General features: G+C 37.6%; 3 protein-coding genes across 10 annotated transcripts; 1 reads left to right on the top strand and 2 right to left on the bottom strand.

Moving 5' to 3' along the window:
- Positions 1-106: 106 nt before the first annotated feature.
- On the top strand, positions 107-6,892 carry LOC306857248 (centriolar and ciliogenesis-associated protein HYSL1-like). Of its 6 annotated transcripts, none has more exons than XR_013783083.1 (13): positions 107-195; positions 394-493; positions 617-733; positions 814-887; positions 1,330-1,571; positions 1,685-1,740; positions 4,412-4,572; positions 4,650-4,695; positions 4,791-4,854; positions 4,950-5,031; positions 5,644-5,670; positions 5,761-6,215; positions 6,365-6,892. XR_013783083.1 is itself a non-coding variant. In XM_079397092.1 (12 exons), exons 2-12 carry the CDS (start codon positions 394-396, stop codon positions 5,890-5,892), a joined length of 1,089 nt encoding a protein of 362 aa, XP_079253218.1. In that variant the 5' UTR covers positions 107-195; the 3' UTR covers positions 5,893-6,260. The 6 variants fall into 6 exon arrangements, 4 of the variants coding, with proteins under 4 accessions (XP_079253218.1, XP_079253216.1, XP_079253217.1 ...); XR_013783084.1 differs by having other exon boundaries at positions 113-307; XM_079397092.1 differs by lacking the exon at positions 6,365-6,892 and having other exon boundaries at positions 1,330-1,563; positions 1,689-1,740; positions 5,761-6,260.
- Positions 6,016-9,307, bottom strand: LOC306857249 (large ribosomal subunit protein uL4m-like). Its single transcript, XM_079397094.1, has 9 exons — positions 9,134-9,307; positions 8,918-8,999; positions 8,377-8,545; positions 8,235-8,286; positions 7,311-7,428; positions 7,099-7,205; positions 6,657-6,766; positions 6,334-6,407; positions 6,016-6,201 (listed from the first exon to the last, which is right to left on the bottom strand). Exons 1-9 carry the CDS (start codon positions 9,179-9,181, stop codon positions 6,056-6,058), a joined length of 906 nt encoding a protein of 301 aa, XP_079253220.1. The 5' UTR covers positions 9,182-9,307; the 3' UTR covers positions 6,016-6,055.
- A 542-nt stretch (positions 9,308-9,849) lies between these two features.
- On the bottom strand, positions 9,850-13,661 carry LOC306857247 (UPF0669 protein C6orf120 homolog). 3 transcript variants are annotated; one of them, XM_079397088.1, is made up of 2 exons: positions 13,558-13,661; positions 9,850-11,358 (listed from the first exon to the last, which is right to left on the bottom strand). In XM_079397088.1, exon 2 carries the CDS (start codon positions 11,317-11,319, stop codon positions 10,759-10,761), a length of 561 nt encoding a protein of 186 aa, XP_079253214.1. In that variant the 5' UTR covers positions 11,320-11,358; positions 13,558-13,661; the 3' UTR covers positions 9,850-10,758. The 3 variants fall into 3 exon arrangements, with proteins under 3 accessions (XP_079253214.1, XP_079253215.1, XP_079253213.1); XM_079397089.1 differs by lacking the exon at positions 13,558-13,661 and adding an exon at positions 13,132-13,413 and having other exon boundaries at positions 10,263-11,358; XM_079397087.1 differs by lacking the exon at positions 13,558-13,661 and adding an exon at positions 12,216-12,317 and having other exon boundaries at positions 10,263-11,358.
- Between the last annotated feature and the right edge of the window lie 392 nt (positions 13,662-14,053).

The following is a 14,053-nucleotide window of genomic DNA, read 5'->3' as shown; positions in this document are numbered from 1 at the left end:
TGGATAAATAAAATAATAAATAAATAATCGATGGATGGATAAATAAATAAAAAAATATATAAATTCATCACTCTCCCATACACCAGGGGGCGCTTTAAGCTGTTAATGACGCGGTTTCCTTTGTATTTTGAAAACTGAACCGCCGCCGTTGTCTTGGTTCTGAAGACAACAGCGATCAAATCTGACCCTTTAAAGGTGAGTAGAAAAAAACATTTAGCTTTAAACTTCCTTCATGTTTTCGTTTTATATGTTACCGCAACAGCCTTCTACACTGTGAGCGTTGCTTTCAGCGAGGAAGTGTAAAGAGGTTTGTTTACACTTAGCAGACAGACGTTTTCTCTTGAGGAATACGACGTATTTGACTGATATCGTTTATTTTGTCAATAAAAAAAGATGGAGAGTCTAGACTTTTCTGAGGAGGAGATCCAGCAGCAGTTGGCTGCACTTGGATACAGAAATATTCCCAAACAGAGACTGCGGGAATTCAAGAGAGGTGGGATCATATTTGGAACTGTTTCAGCCTCATCGGTGCATTTATTTTGTATTTTGTTTTCATGTTGTATACCATATCCTGCCTTTAAGTTGTCCTGTCAAACATCTTCTAAATCTCCGTCAGATCTAGATCAGCTGATTCGTCATGAAAAGTCAAAGAGTCACAGCTCCACTGACTGGACTTCCCCAACATCTCAAAGCAGCTCCAGCAAAAGTCCACCTGCACTTATTAAAGAAAAGGGTGAGCTGTGCACTTTCACGTGACCCGCATTTTTGAACATGCTTAACCAAACAACTGCTAAATTTGTGTTTCTCCCTCAGTTCAAATGAACAACATGGGCCCCAGTTGTAACTACGTCCTCTTCAACACCAGCTCAGCAGGGCAACACAGAGATGTACGAGTTTTTACGCACCTTAAAAATGTATAATAATTTTGTGACTATGGACCACAAAACCAGTCATAAGTGTCAATTTTCCATTGGTGTATGGTTTGTTATGATTGGACAATATTTGGCCGAGATACAACTATTTGAAAATCTGGAATCTGAGGGTGCAAAAAAATCTAAATACTGAGAAAATTGCATTTAAAGCTGAAGTTCTTAGCAATGTCTATTACTAATCTATCTAAGAAGTTTTTATATATTTATGGGATGAAATTTACAAAATAACTTATTGGAACATGATCTTTTCTTAATATCCTAATGATTTTTGGCATAAAAGAAAAATCGATAAATCTGACCCATGCAATGGATTTTTGGCTATCGCTACAAATATAACTGTGCTGCTTATGACTGGTTTTGTGGTCCAGGGACACATGTTTAATTTTTCCATACCTAGATTTTCTCCTCCACGTTTAATGAGGACGATCATGGAGACTCTGGTATGAATCACTATGATTCATATTCACGGCACACCGTTGCTCAAAGACCAGCTCGGCCCTCCACGGCACCCAACAGGCTGGAGACAGAGGCAGGGCCTTCTGAAATATTTCACTCAGTTTTGGATTGTAGTGAGACAACAATTCCTGACAGAGAACATCAAGTTCATTTGAAGCCTGTGATTAAAAGGAAAGTGTTAAGGTAGGGATGCAATTGAATTTCTTGATTTGATAGTTGATGAGTACATCACTATCCATGCAGTGAACACGCGATGTGTAACATTGTGTATCCTAATCTGATTTCTCATTATATAGGAAGCATCAAGGTCGTTCTCAAGTCTGTGATGAGTCCACGCATAGTGAAGATTCTGGTAAGTCCTGTGGTTATGTTTCTTCATAACATTGAGAATGGAATAATAAACCATTTACTAAATGCTGCAACGTGTATACTGTAGACTGCTTACCATTAAAAAACAGAATACATCATGCAAAAGTAGCATGTTATGTTATTTTTACATGATGTCATCATAATGCGTCTACAGAACAAATTTTGTAGGACACTCTATGTACACAGAAAAATTGCATGTTGTGCACAATATACACTACATTTCAAAGGCTTCATTAGGGTGCATTTTATCATTTAAAAAAAAAAAAAACAAGAAACAGTAATAATGGGATATATTATTCAATGAAAATAACTTTCTATTTTAATATATGTTAATTAATTTTTTTTCCTGTAATGGCAAAGCTGAATTTTCAGGATCATTACTCTAGTCTTCAGTCTCACATGATACTTCAGAAATCATCCTATTATGCTAATTTTGCAGTCAAATAACATTTACTATCATGTTCATACTTTTATGGAAACACTTTAGAAAAAAAAAAAAACCTTACTCCAAAAAATTTGAACAGCAGCGTTCATATTATATTCTGAAATGTAGTATATTAGTATTCTTTTCCAAACATAGCCATGCATTGTCTTTACATGCAGTGAAGCCTCCTATACACAAGGTGGCGCAATTAGCTGCATAATCCCAGTAAAGTTCTTACCGGTAATCTTTTTAGTTACAGTCCCCCTCCCTCTCAGCCATCTGCTTTGGCTCAGAAGTGAAGTTAATTTTCTTACTGAGGGCTAAAGAAGAGATCTGTCCATCTACCTCAGGATGTATAAAGCTTTTGACAGCCGTTGGGAAAATGAAAGCAAGGACGATGAAAGATCTCTGTCCTCTTCCTCCTTCTGGACAGATCAGGAAAGTGAGGGGGAAGACAGGGACTGTGTTAAGAAAGAAAACAGAGCCAATGAGAGAGAGAGCCTGAAGAAGACCATAAGGATGTCAAAGAACGCTTTTTAATGGGAGGTGATAAAAAGAAGAGGGTGAAGGAGATTCTTCAAGAGAATGAGTTGGGGAAGGAGAAATATCCTGTGGAAGATGAAAGTGAAGTAGAAAGAGAATGTTTCATAGATGATGAAAATAAAAACAGCATAGAGATAACAAGAACAAGGAAAGATAAAGAGGAGGACGAGAGTGAAGAGGGGGAGGAAGAGAGTGAGGAGGAGGAAGAATGTGGAGAGGAGGAAGAAGGAAGTCGAGATGAGAAAGAACAGCAGACAGGAAATGAAAAGGAGGAAGAGGAGGATGCAAAAGGAAGTGAAGAGGAGGAAAAAAGAAAAGAGCTTGAAGAGGAAGAAGAATTTGAGCTGTGTGAACAGGGGAAAGGGAATAAAAAGGAAGAGGAAGAGTCAGAAGAATGTGAGGAGGAAGAGCATATGAGTGAGGATGAAAAGGACCATGAGGAGGAGAAAGAAAGCTCTGCTAGTGCAGAAAACACTGAGGAAAATGAAGAGACAAAAGCCCAAAGTGATGATTCAGAGGGCCAGAAAGATCAGGAGAGTTTGGAGGAGAGTGAAGAAGAGGAGTCTTTTTCAAAAGAAGACTCAAAAAGTGAAGAAAAGTGTACAGGTGAATTATCAGAGTGTGAGGGACAGGAAGAGAGCACAAGTGGAAGAAAATAGCCATTTTTCAGAGGAAGGAGAAGAAAATGAAGGAGCTAATGTATGTTGTATACCTGAAGATAGCGAAGGCATTGAGGGAAAACTACATGGCGGTAAATCTTTGCTGAAGGAAGAGAGAAAAAGAAATTCTGAAAGCGAGGGATCAGAAAATAGCAAACAGAGAGTACCTGACAATGAGGAAGAAGAGCAAAAAGACGGTACAGAGGAAAACCCCAACAGCGACGAGGAGAGGAATTGTGGAAATTAATATGACGAAGAGATTGGAAAGAGCAGGCCTGGAGCAGATGAATGTGATAATTGGATGGAAGAAGTGAAACAACACAATGAAGTATCTAAAGGAGGCAGTGAGGAAGAAGAGGAGAGAGAGTGGTTTTTCAGTGAACCTGTTGAGGAGAAGGAGGCTTATGACCAGCACAGGAAGTCATGTGCAAGTGACGATGACTATGTTACAATAGCCAGTGGCCATTCGCAGAAAGACGAGGAAGAGAATTTTAACACGATATCTGCTTGGGAACAAGAGCGCGATGATGTACAGCAGACGAAGGAAACTAGAGACGCCTATGTTGAGGATTAAGTAGTTTTTTGGTTTTGATTTTGGAAGAAGTCGTTTATATTCACCAAGGCTGCATTTATTTGGTCAAAAATGCAGTTAAAAAACAACAACACCATTGCGAAATATTATTGCTGTTTGAAATTACTTTTTTTTTTCATATATTAAAATGTAATTTATTCCTTTGATGGCAAAGCTGAATTTTAAGCATCATTACTCCAGTCTTCAGAATCATATGATCATTTAAAAATCCTTATAATATACAGATTTTTCAAACTTTATTATCAATGTTGTAAAACGTTTTGCTGCTTTTTTAAAATTTAATTAATTACAATTTTTTGTGGAAACCATGATACTTTTTTCATGATGTTTAGATGGGAAAAAAAAGTTTAAAGGAACAGCATTCGTTTGAAATGGAAATCGTTATAGATTTGGTATGTTTAAGATGCGTGTAATCAATCATATACTTGTTTTGTAGGTACAGTTAGTGAGCTGGAGGAACGTTTGGACCAAATGCGGATCGGTGCATCTCGTGTGCACTATGACTCGGAGAGTGAAGAGACCGGAAGCTATACTGACAGATCCAGCTCTGTGACGGAGGAACCCCCGAGTGCTTTCCATGAATACATCAAAGGCATGGTCAGTACACAGACACTTTCACACTTCCCAGTCTTAAACAGTTTTGAGTTTTAAACATGCATTTGTCCATTCCTCAGACACGATCACACAGTGAGAGTGATATCCGAGCCTGTCCAAAGTCATGTAAGTCCCGTTTTCATGTCTAGTTTCAGTTCATGCCTGTTTCTTTGACCTTGGTTTGTCAGTTAACATGCTTTTACAAATCTGATTCTCTTCAGTTATACGGCCAGTTTTTGATCATCCTCACACAAGGAACTTGAAGAAAAATGATCCAGTGGCGAAGTATGGCATACTTCTGTATTAATATATAACCTTCATAAATGAAATACAGGATTCTGATCTTTTTTTGTTCTGAATGCATTTGGAACTTTTATTAGGTATTTCCAGTATAAGCAGGACTGGGAGATGTTTAAACCTCCAGGAGAGAAGAGCAGGAAGGAGCTGCACTGGGCCATCAGGGTATCATAAACCACGTTGCTAACCAAACAGCCAGCGCTCCACACAGAGATCTGATCTCACCATCATCCAGTCTGTCTGGAAAGACATGAAGAAACTGAGACCGACTAAATCCAGAAGAACTGTGGCAACGTCTCCAAGATGCTTTAAGAAACCTTCCTGCAAAGCTACCGGAAAACTGTGTGCGAGTGCACCATGGGCAAAAGCAGTTTTAAACACAAAGGATACTCGCACCAAATGTTGATTTGATTTAGTTAACAAATTAATTGATCAAATCCATTTATGACATTATTTTTGAAAGCATCCTCATTTTACAGCACTTTTACACAAGTGCCTAAAACTTTTAGTTTTGTTCCGTTTCTTCATGTCATTCCAGACAGACTGGATGATGATCACATCAGATCTCTGTGTGGAGCACTGGCTGTTATCAGACAAAAATCTCACTGGGTTATTACAATTAATGGCAAAATTAATGTTTGGAAATGTAAACTGATATTTCCTACTGACACACTACAGCAAAAGATAGAAATAACTGACTTAACCATTTATTAGCCTAAGCCTTTTGCACAGTAGCATATAAAGTTATGTAAAATATAATTTTGTTTTTATCCTCAGGAACAACTTATGTATCAGCCTCCACCAGTAAGTTACATTTTATATTTAATATTAATATTTAATATAAAGAATTTTGAAAAAAAACTTATTCGGAGTGCTTTTTTCTTGTCTCTATAGCAGAGATCTCAGAAGACGTACATCCCCAACAATTATGTGGTTCCAACAGAGAAGAAGCGATCTGCACTAAGATGGGAGATCCGACATGATTTAGCACATGGCATTATCCCAACAAAAATCTCCTATCGTTGACAGAGAATCTTCCACCTATGCCTTATCTTTTATATATGCTTAATACTATTATTTATTCATGATATTGCCTTTTTTTTTTACTCCATTGCACATGTGAAATGAGACCTCAAGATCATCGTTTTTATGAAATAAACATTTTAATACTTTGACGTGTGTGCTGTGTTCATGGCAGGTCACTGTATGGGAGTTTGAAGGGATACAGGGGAGCGTAACGCACATCGTGCCACAGAAGCTTCTTTTCAAGAAATTTTACAGCCTGCAGAGTGAGAACCAGACTCTCGTGTTTCAACATGCTGTGGACGTTCAGACCTGAAAAACAAAACGTAACAATATGCATCTGTATTAAGATTATAAAGGAGCTTTGATGCAAATGTTTCATTCCCTTATGTTTGTTTAAGGGTGCTTTCACATTACAGCTTTTGGTGTGGTCAGATTGTTTACCTATAGCTGGAATGATATTCACTGTTTTCAGATCTTCAGTCGCTTTGAGAATGTTCTGAGGGAATTCATCACCTCTGAAATTATGAAAAAAATGAAGAAATTATTCAAGGAAACAAGTATGTATATCGCAGGGTTCCTCAAATCTTTCCCTGGAGGTCCAATCTGCTGCAGAGTTTAGCGCCAACCCTGTGATTTTCGAATGACCTTGAAGACTGATTAACATGCTCAGGTGTGTTTGATTAGGTTGGAGCTGGTCCAGATTTGAGGATCCCTGGTATATCAGGTTGACAATGGCATATATACATCCACTTTTGCATACTCACATGTCAACGATGAGGACTGAATCGCCCCACTGCCTGTGTTTGACCAGGTCCAGCAGGTAGTGAGGGTCTGGAGTGGGAATCTCAAGTGAATCCACAATATGAAGATAATCCTGGAGAAAAAATGATTTCCACTTAGACTGCATTTCGTCTAACAGGATATTTATGAACCAAACCAATTTGCTGCCCTCACTAACAAGTGCATCTGTGAAAGCTTAAATAAAATAAATCTTAAGATGAAAAATGCAACAAAAATGAGAAATGACCCGATGACATTAACTAAAAATATATAAAACTACAAAAAAAATAAAAACACACAGTAAGCAAGCACATAACTAAAACAAGCTAAAAATAGAAACATACAAGTTGTTTAAAAATATGGATAAATACTTTAATGCAGCACATTCCAAACCAAGCAAGATTTTTACAGTGCCCTTCCCCTCACCTGAGACAACTTGGCCGTTAAGGCGATTTTCAGCCCTTGCACTCGCACCTTCATGGGCAACATGTAATAATAGCTGGTTGGTCCCCGTGGACCATGAGCTACTCCTCCTGAACGAGAAAGAGGAGCACTTGTTTAGTAATTTAGTGAGTCCACTGGTAGTGTCATACACCTGTGTGTTTGAGATGAAGCTCAAACGAACATCTTTATCTTACCTCCTCTCCACAGTGGAGAACGAATGCTTCCATGTCGTGCCCGGCCACTTCCTTTTTGTTTCCATGGTTTCCTGCCTCCACCACTGACTTCAGCTCTTGATTTGACTTTTGCATGGCTCTACAATCATCAAATTACATATGATTGTCATATGCAATGATTTAAGTTTCTAGAATATGATTGGAACAGAATCTAAAAGGAATAGTTCATCCAAATATGAAAATTAGCAGAAAATTTACTCACCCTCAGGCCATCAAAAATGTAGAAGAGTTTGTTTAGTTTGTCACCAATGGATCCTCTGCAGTGAATGGGTGCCGTCAGAATGAGAGTCAAAACAGCTGATAAAAACATTACAATAATCCACACCCCTCCAGTCCATCAATTAACGTCTTCTGAAGTGAAAAGCTGAATGTTTTTAAGAAACAAATTTGTTAAGGCATTTAACTTTAAACCATCACTTATTGCCATAATTTGAAATAATACTTCCTCCATTAAAAATTGACTTCAAACATCAAAATTCACAAACATATTTATATAGAACTGTTTCGTTTTTGCTTGTAACCTGTGCTTGATCTGAACAAAGCAATTTCATGGATAGACGACTTGTAGTTTTTAGCCAGAAATGGTTTGTTTCTTACACAAACAGCTTTTTGGTGGTGTGGGTTACTTGTGGATTATTGTGATGTTTTTATCAGCTGGAATCTCATTCTGACGGCACCCATTCACTGCAGAGGATCCATTGGTGAGCAAGTGATGCAATGCTACATTTCTACAAACCTGTTCCAATGAGGAAGCAAACTCGTCTACATTTTAGTTGGCCTTAATATTGAGCAAATTTCCATTTTTGGATGAACTATACCTTTAACGCACATTACAAGAGTAAAGTTAACACCAGAGAGCATAATGTGCATCTCATAGTTACTTACTATTCGTTTGAAATTACGTTGCCAGACCTCTACATCATGAAGAATGTCCAGCCTTTTAATAGAAAAACAAAAACAATCATATATTCATTTGTTTGCAACATAACTCCAGACCAAAAATACTTCCTTTAACTAAATAGTTTACCTAACAGGTACTGAGAAGACATCAGGGTGTAGGTCAACCACACCAAGGGGTTCACCGTCACGACTTCCCAAAGACTCAAGCCACATCTGAGCAGGTGCCAGGTGAGCTGGGACATCAGCCTCACACCTGTGCAGCACTGGAAGATCAGAGCCGGATGGAGAAGCCCTCTCTAAAACAACAGTTCAGACCCGTTTATGTGTCACATGTCTCATACAATTACATTGTTGCAAAAATGTACCATGGGAAGTCCCTGTCAAAATACTTCAAATCCAGTACTTAAGTTATTAACAATATTATGTCAATATAGGTTCTCCTTGCACTCTGTCTGTCATTTGGTTGAAAAGCTTTATAGTCACAATAGTGTCTAATAGAAAGTTCTCAGTTTTATTGTGGCAGCAGTTTTGCAAATGACATAATTTGAAGACACTATAGTATACTCTTGTCTCAAGTATGTAGAAAATGTGGATAAAGCAAAAACCCTAAAAGTAATAATGGTGCATAATGCATTACACAATTATTAAACATACAAAGCTTTGCTTACTTTGTGGTGCGACTCCAATGAGATTTGGTGGCAGTCGCAAATTTGATGGAAGTGCGCTTTCTCCAGAGACAGACGAGATGAACTGATTGGAGAAAAATCTCGGGTTAACTCGTCAGTGTGCATGACAATCAATATCATATTCACACGCGTTTGTATTTTAGGATTATTGCCAGCAAAACAAAAAGCAATGCAAATCAACGCGCTTATTTAACTTACCCTTTTAACAACCGTTCTTCCACATATCGCTAACGTAGCACGAAACATGATGCGGGCTAATTATAGTAAATAATAGGAGCACTGCTGTTATTATTTCAGCTTCTCACATATTTGGCTCCCCTGTCAGAAGGTCGTGAAGGTGTGCTGCACGCTTCCGTCGCTCACATATGACGTAAGCTAGAAAAATAGAAATATACCCTCTTTCTCTTTTATTCTTTATTTGCGCATTCTTATCATGACTGATAAGTACCATGTTCATTATATAAGATGTTTGGTGTTTTAAAAAGTACTGTTTATGGCTAATAATGCTTTGTAGCGCATCTGCAGCGGTGTTGCCAAGTTTCAAAAGAGAAAATAAGCTATTTAAAAACATAATAAGCCCCAAAATAAGCAACCCTTTCTGGAAAAACAAGGCCAAAATAAGCGACGCATGCAGCTCTGGCACGTATAAAAGCAGCATTTAGGTGGAAGAGGTCGCAATATTGCATGAAAACAGCACAAGGGTGCTTATAATACGCGGACTTGGCAACTCAGTACACAGAATCAAAGTTAAAAATATAAAGTTAATTTACATTCGATTAAAAGTAAGCATAAAAAGACCCCTCTCTTAAATGGAATAAATAGGCCGTACACATAAAATATACATATATTTGATATAAATAAAAATAATATAATAATATATCACATAAATAAAAAAGACATTAAAGAATGAAATGGGTGGAAATTAAAAATTTTTATTGATCATTTATGTTTGTAACTTGTAGTTTTGTGAATGAAATGCTACAGGTTTTCATCCATAACATTTTTCCATTTTTTTATTATTTAATATTTGTAAAAAAGCGTACACATTACGAAATAAATAATAACTAATAATAATGTAACTTAATAATTTATAATAATGCTTACTTCATTCTTTCTTACATTTATTTTTATAGTTTTAATTTGAAATAGGCTGTATAATATATAGAGCCAGAGGTACGTTATTGTAAATGCAATACGTAGGCTATCCTCACATTCAAAAACAATTTCAAAATGACTTATTTTTTTCAAATGGAAGTCCCACCTTATTTACACAATAAAAAAAAAAACTGAACACAATTATAAGTAATGCTGGACACAGAGCAATTTTCAAAAATAAGTGATTATTTTATTTGTATCTCACAACTACAGACAGAAGATTCTTTGCTGCTTATTAGTCAGCAGACTCTTCTTCACAACAGGCACAGCTGTACGACCTTTGTCACAAGGTGATTTGTGTGATTGCATAGTGCAGTTTAAAACCTAGAAATCAACATCCTCAGGTCAGTAAAAGGCAAACAAATGCACCACGCAACAATAAAAAGTCAAAGCTTGTGTTTGACATATCAAGTGCAATCAGTTGTGTTGATATGCCATCTAATTTGACAGATTTGCATATTAAAATTTTGGACAAAATATACGACATATTCCCTCTAGGGTGGGAATAACCCTCAAAAAATGTTTAAAATTCAAAAGATTTAAACAAAACTCCAGGCAAAGCACTTCTAGTTCTTTGTCAAAACGATGAACAAAAAAATGTCTAATTTGATCTGAGAAAAATGTTTAATTGTGGAAAAGGTGTTATTTTGCCAGCTGAAACATTAAAATCAAAACAAAATTTCCAGTATGATCTTAAGAATCCCAATTAGAATAGTCCACAGGATTGATTCCTCTTCTTCCATTACGTCCGCAGGGCCCTGAGAGTGTTGAGACTGACCAGGAGTCTCATCTGAGGAGTATGAGTTTTTCTCAATTTCCTTTTCTGTACGTGCCATCTGGTCATAAAACACCTTCATCTCAAACTCGCTCTCCATGTAGGAGGGATGTCCATAGATCCCGATTCCAACAGGCCTAACAAAATCCCCCGGGACGACCACCATGTCCTGGCCACAGGTGGTCGACTGAAGCTTGTAGGTATCAAAGTTTGGCCGCAGCGTCTTGTCAGAGACGTAGAGGTCCGCATCTCCCTTAAGGCTTTTCATGTACAGGATAATGCGTCCTTCGTGGTTGAGACGCAGGTAGCTGTAGTTTCCCGCACCGATGTGGCCTTGCACGACATGGAGCAGGACCCATTCCTCCATCACAGACGGCTCCTCTGAATGCTGCAGAGAGCCCAGGGCCCGGGACAGGGCCGCCAGAACCAACAAACCACCCCAGCACAGCACCATGGTCACAGCTGCCAGACCCCAGCTACATCTGTAACCTCCCTGCAAGCACAAAAATAGTATCATTGGGACCCTGATCTTCAAAAGAATCGGATTTTGGCATTTGGATCGGATCAAATCTTAGAAATGGGCTGATTAAAATAAAAAAAAGGTTCCAAAATTGTTTTATAATTTTTGTACGTAAATCTCCATGATCTGGCCTGCAAAAAAAATTGCCTGTAAATCTCTCATTATGCTATCTTATTACCAAATACTGGATTCAAAAGTGTTGTCTTTCAACTAGCACAGATTTTGCTTTTCTTTTTTGGAATAGATTGATCATATGCCTCACTCAGTTTTATTAATGTTTTTTTATTCCCTCAGTCAAATACTGAGGTGCAAAAGCTCAGATCAACGAGACCAGTTCTAAAAATAAATACAAAGCCTGTGCTAACTGAATGAAGAGAAGCTGACAAAAAGATCGAAACCCAGAATTAGTGACAATGCAGCATAATGAGAGATTTACATGGTAAAGGATTTTCAGCACCGCACAAGGGTTAACTGTGATAAAGCAGATGCCTAAAAGACTTCTAAAGAAAAATGTATTGTTTTAGTTTTTTTTTTGTCTCACATAAATAAAAACACAAAGTGATCCAGCATTAATTATTCTACCTCTTGTTGTCTGTATACATATCTACATTTAGAGACCAGGTAATCTGGATTTGGTCATTTGGAAAAGTTTGTTATCTGGATCAAGGCTGTGTTTCTCAAAAGCATTGTGTTAAAAGCTGCTTGTAGAAACCACTGGTAGGAATGGGTCTACAATCTACTAAACTTACAAAGCTTTTGGGCAACGCAGCCCAGGTCTTTGCTTTGAAAAAACAAAAAAAACAAAAACCAGAACAAAAAATAAAATATACCTGTCCTGATCCTGTACAGCAAAACATTGAATTTCCAAAACCAGATCATTCTTATTGAGATTTTGGGGCCCTGGACCTGATATGAGACTACACTGAAACAGACTGTAAATATAACAGACATTTAATCAGAAGATACTGTAGAGTCTTCCTACTTCAAAATGTAATGTTCATGCAGTGTATTACTTGCAGTTTCTTTGTGTTATCTTGTTAAATTTCAAAGTCAAATTTGTCCATGCACCTTTTTTTTCCTCAGTGTACAGGCTGTGTTTCCAGCTACATATGTGACCCTGGAGCACAAAACCAGTCTTAAGTCGCTGGGGTATATTTGTAGCAGTAGCCAAAAATACATTGTATGGGTCAAAATTATCAATTTTTCTTTTATGCCAAAAATCATTAGGATATTAAGTAAAGATCATGTTCCATGAAGATTTCCTACTGTAAATATATAAAAACTTAATTTTTGATTAGCAATATGCATTGCTAAGAACTTCATTTGGACAACTTTAAAGGCGATTTTATCAATATTTTGATTTTGTTGCACCCTCAGATTCCAGATTTATAGTTGCAGCTCGGCCAAATATTGTCCTATCATAACAAACCATACATCAATGGAAAGCTTATTTATTCAGCTTTCAGATGATGTATAAATCTCACTTTCAACAAAAGTACCCTTATGACTGGTTTTGTGGTCCAGGTTCCCATATGGCCAGGGGACTTTTCCCCTATAGAGGCATTCTGAATCTAAACCTTGCATAGCTGTGAAAGGACACATTTGACACACGTCATACATCTGGACCGACAGCCGCTGTTAAAAATATCTCTGTCGCTATTTCCATGCAGCCACACACAAACAGGCCATGGTCATGCACTGTCAGTCCAGCCAGGAAAAACCATACTCAAATGAAACTCTACATACTTTAACCAAACAATGCCTCAAGACGTCTTCGCAGTATGGACAGTCCTGAATTAGTAAAATAATGTTGGTGCATAAACAAACAGCTGAAAGTGAAAGCGTTCATTAAAAATGACATTCAAAAGTCTGTTTGAACATAACAGCGCTTAAAAATAAGCAGACACCCAGTCAGATAGCTTCAAAAGACTCGTTTTTGAAATATACGATACCCTATAAAATTATTTAACGTTACTCAGTGCGACAAACTATAACACACCGTTTCTAAACTAAAATGACTTCTATTTCCTGAAGCATGCACAACAGAACAAGTGAGCTATTTAGCTAGCAGGCTAACAGACCAGTAGTTTTTATGAAACTGAAACAAAAGAATAGTTCGTAATTAACGCAGGTGCTTTGATACGTTGACAAATGTGTATTATTTTGAGTTACCGGTGCATTGTCAAAATTACTCCATGGGAAAAGACAGTCGGCGTCGTTATGTTTTGAATTTGTTGTTACAGAAGTTGAGGTGACTACTGGACGCTCTGGGACTTGATGGCGTTATAATGCGCATGCGCGCCCTCTGTTGGTCAGGAGGATAACAGAGCCGTGTGTGAGTGAGTGAGAGTGTGTGCATGTTTATGTGGTTTATGAGGACACAAATTTGCATAATGACATGGGTATGACAGAGGTATTACAATATGAAGGTGGTTTATGAGGACACTGCCTATGGCTTAAAAAACATACTAAATGGTGTTTTTTTGAAAATCTAAAAATGCACAAAGTCTCCTGTGAGGGCTAAGTTTAGGTGTAGGGCAATAGCACACACAGTTTGTTCAATATAAAAACCATTACGCCTATGGAGAGTCCCCATAAACCACAAAAAGCAACATGTGTGCGTGTGTGAGTGAGACCCTAGACCACAAAAGGACCCTTGGCCAAGATA

This window comes from Barbus barbus (assembly GCF_936440315.1).
Source record: "Barbus barbus genome assembly, chromosome: 37".
NCBI lineage: Eukaryota > Metazoa > Chordata > Actinopteri > Cypriniformes > Cyprinidae > Barbus > Barbus barbus.
This window is presented reverse-complemented; position numbering and strand designations above follow the sequence as displayed.

What these genes read in the sequence shown, in the direction of transcription:
- LOC306857248 (XM_079397090.1), top strand. Translation starts at nt 394, where the DNA reads ATGGAGAGTCTAGACTTTTCTGAGGAGGAGATCCAGCAGCAGTTGGCT. An exon ending in ACTGCGGGAATTCAAGAGAG is followed by an intron (nt 494 to 616) that starts GTGGGATCATAT and finishes AATCTCCGTCAG; the next exon opens with ATCTAGATCAGCTGATTCGT. An exon ending in TGCACTTATTAAAGAAAAGG is followed by an intron (nt 734 to 813) that starts GTGAGCTGTGCA and finishes TTTCTCCCTCAG; the next exon opens with TTCAAATGAACAACATGGGC.
- LOC306857249 (XM_079397094.1), bottom strand. Translation starts at nt 9,181, where the DNA reads ATGTTTCGTGCTACGTTAGCGATATGTGGAAGAACGGTTGTTAAAAGG. An exon ending in CATTGGAGTCGCACCACAAA is followed by an intron (nt 8,546 to 8,917) that starts GTAAGCAAAGCT and finishes CTGTTGTTTTAG; the next exon opens with AGAGGGCTTCTCCATCCGGC. An exon ending in GTCTTCTCAGTACCTGTTAG is followed by an intron (nt 8,287 to 8,376) that starts GTAAACTATTTA and finishes TTCTATTAAAAG; the next exon opens with GCTGGACATTCTTCATGATG.
- LOC306857247 (XM_079397087.1), bottom strand. Translation starts at nt 12,242, where the DNA reads ATGTTTTGCTGTACAGGATCAGGACAG. An exon ending in GCTGTACAGGATCAGGACAG is followed by an intron (nt 11,359 to 12,215) that starts GTATATTTTATT and finishes TTGTGCTTGCAG; the next exon opens with GGAGGTTACAGATGTAGCTG.